We start from the raw sequence: 14,907 nt of genomic DNA, 5'->3' as shown, positions 1-14,907 counted from the left end.
AGACAGCGGAAATAACTGACTGCACAGTCAGGCGCATTAAATCAAAAATTTACAAAAAAAAACGAAAAATTGAAAAGTGTGTCAAAAAGGCATTGCAGGCAAACAGCATGTAAAGTAGCGCTGTGTGGATCGCTGAAAGGCCAGGAAATGTGAGAGATATAAGATCGTTAAGGCGACAAAGATTTAGGCTTAAAAATCGTAAAAGCTTTACCTTGATAGATTTGCTGCGATTTTATATCTGAGTGTTCATAAATATTATTTTAAATCGAGAATTGAAAGCTAAAACTTGTTTTAAACATATTTAGGCGTAAAATTACACCCTTAAAGCTTGTTCTATTCGAAAATGCAATTTATCGATTTTTTGAGAATTATTTTGAGACGCTATCTTATTTATTTTTTGCTGTCCTGAGTTAAAGTTTACAGACCATATACTCTGTCTTTCCCAAGTATTTTTTCGTATCTAGATGCTGAGATCTTCTGAGTCAGAAATAATACTTGACAAAGCTAAATTTACTTATTAAACACCTCTTACTTTATATCATTATCGTCTTATAAAAATAAAATAAACAATTAAATAATTACGCAAACATGTAAAACCTCGTCAAAGCCTCCACCCATTACACAACCTCATTTTTGTGCCCGCCACTGTGAAAATATATGACAAATGCCGCCAATAAATACTACGGAACCTTATCAATTCGTCTGCAATGGCGCGCGTGTGTGTGCGCCCATTGTTTTAAGCTTTAATTTGCTTATCTCTTCCTACAATTCTGAGTGCTTCAAAAACAAACAAAAGAAAGTGCTAATTGAGAAAGTTTTTAAAAAAAAAGTCGCTTTTCTTAGCGTGCGTGATAAATTTATGATATTCCAAAGGCCTTGATTGTATTAAATGCACCCATACATACATATGTCAAACGATAACTACCTGTTTACTGCAGCTTGACTATAATTTACTGCTTAATTTGCACTGTCAATTTGTCGAAGCACAATAATAATCAAAATTGTTCTACTTACTTGTTAAGTGACGACAATTGCGGCCACACTTTTGCTAGCCGTGTTAGACTAAGTAATTACTGGTAATTATGCGCTAAAATTTAGCTCTGTAATTTCCTTTATGCGTTTATGCGTTGGGGTCTATGCGGTTCCTTAGGTTCTTTGTGCAACTGGAAGTTGTTTACTTTTCTATGCTTTCCTGACTTTTGGATTCGCGCTATCGCTTGTGACTCACTCCGGAGTTCGCTGGAAATACCATATGTATGTAGCTATGCGTATTCTCCGTCCATTTGTACTTTACTCATACATGACTCCAACACGTAAGCGTGCTCAAAACAGCTGCGGGATGAAAGACAAAGAAATCTTTGATTATTTATTTAAAGTGTGAAGAAATTCTATATTCCATAAACTTTGAAAGAAAATATGTAACAAATTAGAGCATATTTTATAGCTGGAGGCAGCAGAAAAATAATTTGCTGTTTTTTAATGTAGTGACTTACTTTATATGTATGTTTTCTCGAATTTTTATTATAAAAATGTTAATTATTCCACTTATAATTTTTTTATATGTGAGTTGACTGAAAACGCTTTATTTTGATTTGTGTGAGAAATTAAAAAAAAAGGAATTAAAAGTCAGAGGAGCGAATTAATCTCGTGATTTCGAAATACTGCTACTTAATCCCGGCATTATCCTCCTTTATCGCTGCATTAAGTTTATTAGACTTATTGGGCTATAAAAATAAATACATACTCGTACTTTTAACTAATTGGAAAATATTGAGAAATGCGGTATTAAAATTGCGCAATACAACAATACCGTTATTAATTATTGGAATGAAATAGGCAGCGCAATTAAGCCATAATTATGCGGTAAATAATGCAGCATATTTAATAATGAAAGCAAAATTGTAAAAATCATGCACAACACTTGAACTAATGTAAGCGTTTACGTGCGCGCTAAAGTGACACTTAAATGTTAGGGCGCGGCGCAAGGGCGACAAATTCTGATTTCTATATAGACTCGAAATATTAAAAGTATTTTTTTCACGCCATCATTTGAATAACCAAATTATTTTTGAAGAGGAGGCTGCTGCGAGGCGTTTCCACAATTATTTTTCTTTGTATTTTATGTGAGTCTGCAGAAGAAGAGCTGAAATTAGACGCAAATGTAGCCAGTTCTTGAGTCGCCAAACGAAAATCTAAACTTAAACCCAATGTAACGCGCTTTACCGTCTACAAAGTCAACCAAAACTTATAATCATGTCTGACTGTGCGCTCAAAACTAGTCAAGGAGTGCATGACCTCTTAGCAATAACATCAAGCTTCTTCTGTATTAGACTTTTTCCTGTCCCAGTCACAGCAGAATCGCCGGTAAAACTGCAAAACTTATGAACTTGCTAGAGAGGGCACCCTTACTCCAATTTCATCCGAATTGGAAGCGAGTTCATTATCCCCTTGCATTCTTGCACTAGCCCTTTCATGCTCACAGCAAGCGCTGGTCATCAACCAGAACTTTTGCGGCTGCGAAATTGTTCTGGGCTAGAGTGATCTGTAACAGATCGTCTGAGCTACTTGCTAAAATCAATCTTGCGCTATTGTAGGTGTTCTGACTGGACACTCTCCACTCTTTTACTGACGCTGTATGTAATTTTACCAAAGTTGTATCATTTTGTCACTTTCTTCTCTTTTGCCCAGCTCTTGCCAGAGTGGCATTGAAATATCTCGATAGACACGTCTTAGGTCCCTCGAAATGATTGGGCTTAAAACAAAAAGCCTCAATAAATTTTTAAAAGCTCAAAAAGCTTCGATGATCAAAGAGGAGCTTGTGATCTATTTCTATTAGTCTTTGGGTATCACAATGACCAACTCTTACAGCTGTCCACGTGAGGTCCATCGATATGACCAACCCTACGATCTACCTTTACCTTAAACATATGTATGTATTATCATTATACGCGCTAAATAAAAAAATCTTTTATTTGTTATTTAATGACCACCCTAATATGCACATAAGTGGCATAAAGCGCGGAAAAGTGTTAACGATTGACACAATTATTGCAACACTTATTTTATACCAAGCAACAACAACAACAACAGCGTGCGCAACATTAAGTATCACTCAAATGGCCTCAACAAATACCAACTAATAAATAAAAACGATTTCCTGAAAATCCAAACACACACACAAAACAATAACAGTAAAAGTCAAATCAGAAAAAAATAATAATTTTATAAAATTCAACCGCCATTTAGTTTTCCATTGTGAATTGTGCGAAATGTGGCAAGTTGAATGCGACAACGTTTACATTATCGTGACCATTTCGGTAGCATTTAAGCGACTCATTGACTCATTGAGCTGCATTTATGGCGAAGTGGCGATCATTTTGTAGAGATTTACAAGCGCAAATGCTATTTCAATTCAATTAGACTTATGACAGCAACTAAAGTTAATTGCCAATTGTGTGCGCACTGATGCGCATTTACGAGCACGACAATTGCAGTGACGATTGGCCATAACTGTCACCGCTGACCATCGTCTCGCTACCAAATGCGGAGCTGATGAATGTGGGCGATACGTGGGATTTCCCTCACAGCTTAGCCTCTTCGTCCTCAGTGCTGGTGATACCGTTACATGCGTGCCACCCTAACGCTAAGCGTGTCTGAAGCAGTGCTTCGCCACCGTAAAACGTGTTTAGCAAGCTTGCTGTAGTCTTCCTTCTAAGTAGTTCAAAAAGCTGCTTACTCTTGGCTCTAATATCATGCCTCGCACTTCAATGGACGCATCATCAACAGCTGATGCATCAGGCAGCAGTCAACATCAGTTGCTATGGCTTTATTATCGTCGTCTTGACAAGCTATTGTCATTATGATTAGTGTCATTATGTGTCCGAACGTAATACAGTTAACGTATAATTGTTGGAAATGCAGCAGCGGTAGAATGCGGACTGATAGACACATGCCATGGCTACATGTAACGGCACTCTATGCAGCTGACGTTTGACAGCGCACGGTCAGTGCCACCAATCAGTGCGAGCTCCAATATCGCTGACAGTTCGGCGTATGGAAACTGAGCTTTTGTTGCTAATTTTTGTATAACTCGAATGTTGACTGTTCAGCAGTGCACCACCAGAAGCCAATGACCCAACGGCCGAGAATTTTTCTTTTTTTTACACGAAGCTCCATTATTGTGGCGTTGGAAAGCATTTTTACTCGCTTTGCCACTTTTTTCTCTACCGCTTTCGCTTTAGTTCTATGTCAGTTTTTGTTATTTCTGAAATAAGTATACCGTATCCAATTTATCGCAACAAATTTTCCTACTTTGAAATGTGTCTATTTTAGTTATCTGCAAGTAATAAAATATAAACTAATTGCTCTGAGGTATTTTGTCTTTCTTTTTGCTGAGCTTAAATGACATTTACGTACTCCAACCGATAGTTTGAAATTGTTGCTGACCAAAAGTCCAAAGCAATTCAAATGAACACATTTGTGTATCCATTTCGGTCATTTCGGCCATTTGCTGAATGTGTGTGTGAATGTGTCGGACAAAAAGATGAATAAAAGAAAACACAATTCAAGCGCAGCAGTGAACTATACGTCCTATGGAATGTGTTACGGAAAATAAAATAAAATATTTAAAATATTCAGCTAAGCTTTTCTATAACAGCCTAAACCACAATCTGATCCAGCAGCTATTTATTATGTAGAGAATGTCTAAACTGAAAATATTTTTATATTTTTAAAGTTCACACCATTCCATTAAAAATAAATAAATAATATTCTATTCTAGTTAATATGAATGTTAAAAGATACATATGTACATACGTAAATATACTATATACATATGTATTTAAGGGCAAACCAGAATGAAAAGTTTTTCCCTCTAAAATATATGTACATATATTTATGAATGATCAGTGTGACGAACTGGGCTTGTACTACTGTGATCAAATTGAAAGGTGAATTTTTAATTTATACTTCGCGAGTTTTTCAAATGGGTAATTTATTTTTTTTTTTTGTAAGTTACCGTGGTACCGTTAGTGACATCTATGCTAAATTTGACGTCAAAATATTTGTATTTGAGATACGCGTCGTTTTGTGAGGCTCTAAAAGTGAATTAATCGATTTTTACTATGTCTGAATTTATTAAACAAAGAAATGCGATAATGCACCATCTCATACTGCATTGGTTATTCGTGATCATTTCGCCACATTTTCAACTAATAACTTATGGCTATTCAACAAAGTCACATGACCACTCCGAGGACACCATTTTGACTCAATTGAAGATATAAAAGCTGAATCGAAGAAGGCTCTGACGACGGAGAATTTTTAAAAGTGCTATGATGACTTGAAAGTTCGTTGGCATGTGTATTGCAGCGGGAGCGGATTACTTTGAAGGAGGTGAAATGGACAAAATTCACCTTTCAATTTGATCACAGTACTACGTCTGCCTGTTCGTTTGCCCGTCTGTATACACATTAGCTTCCTCGTTTTTTGAGATATTCATATAAACTGAAGGAACAAAATCAAGTTCTTGTATGGAAAATTTTTTTGTTTGAAACTAAAGAAGATAAAAATTAATGTTTAATTGCTTTTTTACCTTTAAGTGACAACTTCCGGCTGGGTACTTACTTCCACACTATAATTTTTTTTCTTTTTATTTCTTGTATTTTTGTTTTATCAGCTGCACTTTATATTAACTTTATCCACTTCAATTTTGTTTTTGTTATTCTCACTGCTATTTCGGTTAAGCACGTGTTTCTATATTGCACTCGGCGCCAAATAGATGCGTTTATATTGAATATTGAACTGTACATACTTACTTACAAAGGAGTATATTGTACTTACGCGCTTATGACTCAATAAAGCATTAAATTTGTTATTAGATAAATCTAACGGAAAATCTTTTTAAATGATTCTACTTAAACTTAACGGTATCTTTGTACTGTATTTACTTACTCCAGACTGCTTGCTTGTTTTCAAGATGTGAGTAACTTTGTGTAATTGAATTTATCTGGAATAAAGAAAAAATTATAAATAACAATAAATTCTTATGATAGATTAAATGTTTCTAATTGGGTTTATACACAGATTACTCAGTAATACATGTACATATGTATGTATGTATGTGTCTAAGCACATTTTGCATGAGCACACCTGCGACAATCACTAAGTAGGATTTTCCATAAATATATGACAGCTAATTTCGCTGCTGTTTTCAATGCTTGCAGCGCTGCTGTGCATTGCCGACAATTAAAGCTCAATATTTAACAAAATTCCAGTCGAAGCGCAATTGAGACTTAATATAATTCAGTCATTCAAGCGCAAAACAATTTATGTAAATGTAAAGCCTTACTAACACACACACACATGCAAGCAAAAAGCTATAAACAATGATGGCAACAGCGCAAAAAGGAGATAAATGACAGCAACAATGGCAGAAGTAGCATCAGTAGTCAGCTTTGCAGCAATAAATATCTTACGCCTTTGCGGCAAACGTGATCGGATCGCCAATGTGTATGTATGTATGAGCAAGTGAACGAGAACGGAATGAAAATGCATAGAATTAGCGAAACAAGGCGATTGGAGGTGAGGACAGTGTTAGCAATTATGTAAACATTCAATATAAATATGTATATATGTACATATTTTCTCTGCGCTTCAATAGTAGATGACACACTCGGTGTATTGAACGCGGTCACTCGGCTGCAATCACTTGCTCCCCTCCCGTCGCTCAATAAGTAGCAACTCTCGTATACCCTCATTACATATCTGTGCGGTTACAACAACCACTTGTTTCCAATCAAGTGTAGCTTAATCATCGCAGCCACCATAATATTCGCCGACGGAGATGTGCTTCATTGCGCGGTGATGTACAAAATTCTTTCCATATACCTAGAACCGGTTTGAGGTGTGGGGCAATGAGGAACTGAAATAATTGAATTTTATATTTTTGTAACTAATTTAAAAATACGAATATTTGCAAATTAGCCGGCCATAATTGCGAATTTACGCACTTGTCGTGTAGATGAGCTGGAAGAGATTCGAGTGGTCAATGACAACAATTTTAATAACGTGCCGAGGGCAAGCAACAACTACAACACAAGTAAACATGGTCAAATGATTTTTTTTGCAGTAATTGCGTACTTAGCTGAGGAAATTAAAAACGCTGAAAACAAAAATTAAAAAAGGCAACAAATATTAAAATCCAGTAGATTTTTTTTTTGTCGCGATTCAAGTACACTTAAGCACAAAATATAACTAATTTGGTTAATGCGCATGTCTATCGAATTTTAATTAAGAAGTTTCTTCGCCCAACTAGCAAACACTTGAGTATTTAGGTCGTCTGTTCCTTAGCGGCTTTGTGGATTACCGAGCTAAAGACGTTCGATGTAGCTTCACGTGCTTGCCAATATCCAATTAATATTCGCTCATGGTACTAAAGCTGGCGCTGCCGCAGTATGCAGTGTCGGCGGTAACGGTAGCTAGCGCTGTCCGCCTTGTTAGTTGTAAGTACTAACTGTTCAGCGCTGCAGGCTTATTATGGTCAGCGAGTCATTAAACCACAAACGGCCGCAGAAAACAACACTCAGGCGTGGTTACTAATGACACCAATACGAGTATGGCGTAATTTAGAAAGGTCATTCAGCACCTTCTTATTTTCTAATTGCTTTTGCTCGACGCTTATTTTATGCTTTCTTTAGAAAAATAAAAAAAAAATCCATAAAATGAAATTTCTAGCGTTGGCCGACAGTTGGACTTACAATATTAGTTTACGGTTCTTGTGTATGAAGCCATTTTTCTTTTGCTAATTGAATGATGACAATCTGATTACGATGAATGTACGACTAACTAATATTGCACTTTAGGTTTACACAAATTTAAAGTTATTTAATAATAGCTACACAATCGCGAGAAAAATTACAAATTTGCGGACTTCAAAATATGGTCGTAGGAGGATGCTGCCACTCGGTATAAAAAGGATTTTTGTACGGAAGTTCCGCTAACTAAGAGTATGCGTAATGTTGCCTCATTACTCATATACTGTAGACAAGCGCCAGCATCCAAGTGAAAAATGATGAAAACATATTAAACACGTTTAATATACTACCAAAAGCAGTACATTTCATCTTCAAGAAACTCAAAATATTTGTGCTTGCCTGAGTCGACAACAATATCATCGCAAATAATGGATTAAATATTACTGGAGTCGACAACAATATCGTCGAAAATAATTGAATATTTTTAAAGTCATCACCCTGTCTACAAATGCAATTTGATCGCTTATTGTGGCCGTGTGAGGTCGCCCTACACAGTAGTTGCGCGTATGATTCATAATACTGTCATGTATGTGCTGCTAGCTCTTTCGTTCCCGCTTCGTTCGGCAATGCGTAAGTTAGTGCTGCCATTTCAGTTGCACTTCGGTTTTTAGCCATTGGCGTTGACAATTGTGTGAAAATTTATCAGCGCAGACGACTTTCAAATAGAATAAGCAGTGAATAAGTGTTGAGTTAAATTTGCGGATAAGTTTATATGCAAATCAGGTGGAGAAAAATTCTTCTAATTTTTAATTGCAAAAATTATAGTTGGAATTATTAATGTGTAGCGAAGTCGGGTAAATTTCGTACTAAATACGGAACTGATGCTTGAGCACAACCTCAAGAGTTAGCTGAGTACGTGTTGGAGCAGCTGGTGATACGTGCATTACGCAGATTTTTCTGTTGTACGAAGCCGGAAAGTTTTAAATAATATAGTAAAACAATTTTCAACAGTACGCTTTCCAAACTTCATTTGTGGGCGTCAGCTTCTCCAAATTTTTTCATTTGGAGAACAACTTTGAAGTTGAAGTTTTGGAAATTTTTGGCAAATTATCCCATTGTGAGTAAACCGTACGAAAAAAGTTGCAACAGTTAATCATCACGTTTTCTTGATCTTCGAACATATTTTTGACGGATGATTAATACAACAGATATTTCATTTAATCATTATCTTTACAACATATGTTTGTGTTGTAAACGCTTAGGCTAAAAATCATATCAGCTGTTTGCTTTTGTGTCAATAGACTATGCGCTATTCAAGGTGAAAAGTTGTGAATTCCATAAAAACGCGACGAAATGACGACATACTTCCAATGCCAAAGTATGTACTGAGCTAAATTGTTGCTAAATCAAGTTTATCGAAAGCTCAAATATTTGTAGCTCACTATATAGAAAAACTGAAACAGTTATACATTACAAGCTTTTTTTTTTAATTACTATTAAATATTCTTATTTTATTTGGAAATTGAAAAGGTGTTTTAAGGGTCTAAAAATCCAAACAGCGCCGCTGCCCTTGATGCATAGTCGACGTTTGCCATTCGTCAGATAAGCGACAAGTTATTAAAGATAAAAATCTGCTACGTAAGAGGCGAGCTCATAAAATGCTGATAAGTCAAGCAGGAAAATAGATTACATTCCACTGCCGTACGACTGTCTCTTCCCCGCAATTAAAAAAATGGTGATACACATTTGCCCTGAAAATCATATGTATACAATGCTAATTGGCAGCAATTCATTCTTCCTTCAGTTGAATAGTGAAGCTACTAAGTAGCACGTTTTCGTTATGTCTTACATAAGTCCACCGCCAACCACTGGCTATCAAAAGTAAATAAAGAGTTTTGTTTTCGATTTTTGTTTTTATATAATTTATGAAATTTCTCCATGTGATACACAGCACATTCAGAATACTGACCACTTGACTCGCCAACTGTGCATAAAAATAGCTTTTGTGCTCATACGTAGCAAAAGTCTGTTTCCAAGTATATTGCTCGCGGTCTGGTTTGACAAAAGCAATGAAAATAAACATTTCAAAATATGCTAGCTATACTTATACTCCATAACAAGTGATGTGTGTACAGATGTTGAAAGTGGCAGCACACAAACTGTCATTCCCCCTAATTTCCTTTTGTGCTTGCTTCGAAAGCGTTATAAGTATATAGAGTACCTTTGTATTTGTTTTTACAAAATCATTTGCTTATTTTCATACCTTTTCACTTAAGCCTTACTCTCATAAAGTTCCAAATCGAATTCTGAGCATAATTTTAAATGATTTGCTGAAATCGTTAGCAATTTTTGCTTATAGTGCTTAGGATGATACATTATCGATTTCAATTGAGATTTCAGCCGGTTGCTCATCCAACAGACGGGCCATGAAGTGGGTGAGTGCGCATGAGATTGACAATGCGTCGACCACACCTTGCCATACACCCATAAACGGTGCAACGACATTGCACTTGTACGCGTCTGGAATTTTAATGCTGAACATTTTGCTTTGTAATTTGGTTGCTGCCCATGTGCTCTCTGGTGCGCTTTCGAGTTGAAAGAGAAATGCACAACAATAGTTTAGTTGCTTCATTGGCCAGCGCACGACTGTGTGTCGATGAATACATGTGTGCTTGGCTGAATACGTGACCTTACCACTAGCAGATAATATCCAAATGTTTTGCTGCTCGGTCAGTAGTTTCGTTATACAACTAGTTTAATTTTGGGAGTAACTGGATAATTTTTAATTTTGAGAAGTCTTAAAAAATTAAACTCTAAAAATTTTAGTAAAACGAAATTTTATATAAATGTTGCAACTTTTTTCCTGCTTTTGAATTTTCTGCAAAGTAGGTTTGCCAATTTTGACTTTCTCTTACCAACTTTCAGACCTTTAACTTACGCTCTGTAGCGTACAGAGACCAGCAACACGTGTAAAACACAAACATATACTCAGCCATAATGGCAACTGGTGAGACAGCGGATGCCATTGAAATGGAAACGGTTAACCGACAAAACTCAAATGAGCAGGCGAAAGTTGACAATGTTGCCAACATCCCGCCTGCAACTTCGAAGCCGTCCACACCATCGCCACCACTGGTTGTCAACACCGTCACCATAACACCGCATGTCACGTCGGAGAAGAGATTATCTAGTGATGAAACCTTAGCACAATTACAGGACGTACATCAAAGTACGAATGCCGTAAATAGTATATTACCTGCTGCGCCATCGACGTCACGCAACTTTTATAGTGAGGCAGCTGCGGCACACGGTGGCGATGAGTCTACACGGCTCATGCAAGCTGAAATGGAAATAAGTGCGGCGCAGCAACAGCGTTTACGTAGTGCCAGTTCGACATTAGACGCCAGTGTATCGAGAAACCCGTCAGCGGCCGGTAAGCATGAGAAGAAAATTGGACATCGGCGCGTTGACGAAGGTGGCGAGGTGACATATAAACGCATACAATCTAAGCAAATAATGGGCTCTATTCAGTTGGGCATACAGCACACGGTTGGCAGTTTGGCCAGCAAACCCAAACGGGACTTGCTCATGAAAGACTTTTGGGAAATGGAAACAATAGCTTTTCCGCCAGACGGTTCATCGATAACGCCAGCTCATCATTATAGCGAATTTCGTTTCAAAGTTTATGCGCCCATTGCTTTTCGGTACTTTCGCGACTTGTTCGGCATAGCACCCGATGATTTTCTCATGTCGATGTGTGCTTCACCGCTGCGCCAACTATCGAATCCAGGCGCATCCGGTTCGATATTCTATTTGACCGACGACGATGAGTTTATCATAAAGACAGTGCAGAAGAAGGAATGTGAATTTTTACAAAAACTACTGCCGGGCTACTACATGAACCTGTCACAGAATCCGCGCACTCTACTGCCAAAATTCTTCGGGCTCTACTGCTTCCACTACAATGCGAAGAATGTGCGTTTGGTGGCGATGAATAATCTATTGCCCTCTGATATCAAAATGCACGCGAAATACGATTTGAAAGGCTCCACATTTCGTCGTAAGGCATCGAAAACCGAACGGCAGAAAGCCAGTCCTACTTTTAAAGATTTAGACTTCATGGAGCATCATCCAAATGGTATTTTTCTCGAAACAGACAAATACAATGCACTCATAAAGACAATCCAGCGAGATTGTATGGTCCTTGAGAGTTTCCAGATAATGGACTACTCGCTGCTCGTAGGCATACACAATCTGGACTTGGCGCAAAAGGAAAAACGTGAGGAGCGGATACGAAATGCACGCGCCAAATTACAACGCTCCGAAGAGGTGCGCGAGGCACCAGAGCCACCAGATTTCGACCAAACGATGAATGCTGGTTCAACCACTGCGCTGCAATCGGCTGGTACCGCATTGAATCGCTCGCGCAGCATGAATCGCCAGCGCTTGGTGGCACATTCTACGGCACTCGAATCGATCACCGCCGACATGGACATACCTATGGAGGAAGACGAAGATGTGCCAGCGGGCGGCATACCAGCACGTTCCGAGAACGATGAACGTCTGATCCTGTACATCGGTATAATCGATATCTTGCAATCGTATCGTTTGGAGAAGAAGCTCGAGCACACGTTCAAGAGCATCATTTACAACGGCGACACGGTCTCGGTGTGCCGACCATCCTTCTATGCGCAACGTTTCCAAAATTTCATGGGTAAAACTGTGTTCAAGAAGACGCCCACCTTTCCGCTGAAACATTCCCCGTCGAAGCGAAAGAGTTCGACAACGCTGCGCACACCGCAACGCACGCCATCACAGAACTTGGCCTCGCATACACGCCCACCGCTGTTATCCGGTTCATCGACGCCGCCACCAGCCTTCGACGATATCTCCGAAGAAGATATTACCGCTACACCCTCCACCACAGGCGGCATGTATCGCAACTCGGCAATTAATGGCGGTCGGCCACACTTGGCGCCGCAACGCTCCTACCTGAGTTCCAATCGCAGCGCCATAAGCAGCGCCACCGACGACTACAGCGACGATGAGGTAGCCTCCAGCAGTGGCGCACGCTCGCCCACTCGCCGTGCACGATCGCCACGGCTCTCCAAAACCGATGTGCAGGTGACCACCATCGGCTGCATTGAAGACGCGCCGGTGCATGTGCACGACGGCGACAACAACGGCATCGTGGTCAACACCAAGTCGGGTGTACTCATGAACAGTACCGAGGAAATCAACTCCAACGGTATCCAGCGTAAAACAACACTTGTGAAGGCGGTGCAATCGCAAACCTACACAACCACTTTGGTGCTGAACGATGTCAGATGAGTGCAAAGCAACGTCTGTAGCGCTTCGGGCGGCGTTTGTGCGGGGCTAGCAGGAGAACAAGTACATATAGTAAGGAAAGTGATCGTGTGAGGGGCTAATATATATATTATTTAAATAAACGAAAGTTGAACGTCGTCTGTGCGAGTGCCAGCCATCATATACCAAGTGCGCTTAATACTACACTAAGCAATCGCTTATTTATTAGAAATAATGTTAGCTGTTAAAAGTGCTCGAAGTCCGCGGTTGTCGTGCTTGTTGAAAGCGCGAGTAATCCGATGCAATAACGGTTGTTTTTATTTGCATGCAAATCGCCTGATTAGTGCCTGAGTCATTTCGGTTATGAAAAGTGTTGCTGCGCTGGTGCTTGCTGCCTTCCGAATCGAAAAACGAAATCTACTTTTAAGCTTTATGTTTCCTTGAGTATTATTTTCTTTCGATATCTGCTTTATTTACTTTATGCTTATTTGTGGCTATCATCGATATTATTTAAAAGTTTACTTTTCGTTGACTATCACAAATTAATTGACCAATGTGCGATTATAATGATAATTAAATATTCATATGCCTACATACACACTTACATATTTATGCACAGGCGCAGTAGAACTGCGTATATTGGAAAAAACATTATATAATTTTTAAGCGTTTCGGTGATACAGATTTTTGTTGTTAGAAAACGTTTTCAACTGGAAATTTACACAGCTATTCTCGCTAGTAAGGCGTTCGGTAAAGTTGGCTAACGGATTAACCACTGGTATTAGTAATAATCTAACTTGCTATTATAACTTAGCTCTAATATTAATTATTTATAACGTATTTATCCTACTGATTGTAAAGCAAGATTAAGAGTCTACTATAATCATAGTATTACACAGCGAACCGACATAAAAGGCAATCTTTATATTTTTATGTACATACATATGCTATAAATAAATGAATGTAATTTTTCAACAAAAAAATATAAAAAAGAAACCATTCGTTTTTTGCTGTTGTGTGGTCGCAATTGCACATAAAAATATGTATGTATACATATGTATACGAGTGCATACAGTAGGGTGGGCCAAACAAAACTTTTAGCATATATACATACATATATGTATGTATTTGGCTGCCTGAAACTGATAGGTAAATATTTTTTTTCTTGTATGTACAACTTTGTTATTTGACAATGTGTCTTCACGAAATTTGGCGCGCACTACTATTTAAGGCAACGGTACAACCTCCGAAGAATTTGTTAAGATCAGTCCACTATAGCATATAGCTGCCATACAAACTGACCAAGTGCAACCGAATTAATATTTTTTCTTGCTCTCCTTGACCACCGTGAAAATATCGTCCGGAGACGAAGAAGAGAAGTTTACAGAAATATTTTCTTAATTTGTTTGGATTCCATTTTCGTTTAATATTTCTTTTTCAATGTTTTCAAATTTTCTTTCAAATCTTTTTTATTATATTTTTAAATAATTTTTGTAAACTATTTCTTTCTGAATATTTTTTTTAAACAAATTTTTGCTAATATTTTTTAAAACTAAAAGTTTTAAAATTGTTTATTTTTTTATGTTTTCGTTTTTTTAATTTTATTTTTTAGTTTTTTTAAATATTTTTTTTACGTTTTTTTTAATATTTCTTTTTTTTAATGTTTTTAATTTTTTTAAATAATTTTTTTCAAAACTAATTGTTTTAAACTATTCTTTTTTTATATTTTTTAAAATACTTTTTAAATTTTTTAAATTTAACTATTTTTTAAAGTATTTTTTAAACTTTTTTTTAATATTTTTTTGTAACTTTTTTATTAATTCTTTTGAATATTTTTTTTTTAATT

The 14,907-nt window shown here is 37.4% G+C and overlaps 3 protein-coding genes across 8 annotated transcripts in view; 2 read left to right on the top strand and 1 right to left on the bottom strand.

Annotated features, from left to right (window-relative positions):
* Window positions 1-14,907, bottom strand: part of LOC126756393 (inositol-pentakisphosphate 2-kinase) — a 214,613-nt gene that overhangs the window by 117,045 nt on the left and 82,661 nt on the right. For 4 of the 5 annotated variants that reach the window (XM_050469438.1, XM_050469436.1, XM_050469439.1 and 1 more), the window contains exons 2-3: window positions 5,953-6,007; window positions 1,015-1,332 (exon numbers count right to left, since the gene is read on the bottom strand). The gene's annotated coding sequence lies outside the window, so the exon portion shown is untranslated. The remainder of the gene's footprint in view (window positions 1-1,014; window positions 1,333-5,952; window positions 6,008-14,907) is intronic. The other variant, XM_050469441.1, reaches the window with a different exon arrangement.
* The window catches only part of LOC126756390 (uncharacterized), a 33,581-nt gene that overhangs the window by 1,132 nt on the left and 17,542 nt on the right, over window positions 1-14,907 (top strand). The window lies entirely within an intron of this gene.
* Window positions 8,419-14,057, top strand: LOC126756392 (phosphatidylinositol 4-phosphate 5-kinase type-1 alpha). Of its 2 annotated transcripts, XM_050469435.1 has the most exons (3): window positions 8,419-8,537; window positions 8,600-8,871; window positions 10,680-14,057. In XM_050469435.1, the coding sequence occupies exon 3, from the start codon at window positions 10,752-10,754 to the stop codon at window positions 13,083-13,085; it is 2,334 nt and encodes a 777-aa protein (XP_050325392.1). In that variant the 5' UTR covers window positions 8,419-8,537; window positions 8,600-8,871; window positions 10,680-10,751; the 3' UTR covers window positions 13,086-14,057. The 2 variants fall into 2 exon arrangements, with proteins under 2 accessions (XP_050325392.1, XP_050325391.1); XM_050469434.1 differs by having other exon boundaries at window positions 8,419-8,871.

The sequence above is a fragment of the Bactrocera neohumeralis genome, chromosome 4 (genome assembly GCF_024586455.1).
Source record: "Bactrocera neohumeralis isolate Rockhampton chromosome 4, APGP_CSIRO_Bneo_wtdbg2-racon-allhic-juicebox.fasta_v2, whole genome shotgun sequence".
Taxonomy (NCBI): domain Eukaryota; kingdom Metazoa; phylum Arthropoda; class Insecta; order Diptera; family Tephritidae; genus Bactrocera; species Bactrocera neohumeralis.
Note: the sequence above shows the minus strand (reverse complement) of the source record. Positions and strands in the feature narration are given on the sequence as shown.

Excerpts from the sequence above, each read along its gene's own strand:
- LOC126756392 (XM_050469435.1), top strand. The coding sequence starts at position 10,752 with ATGGCAACTGGTGAGACAGCGGATGCCATTGAAATGGAAACGGTTAAC.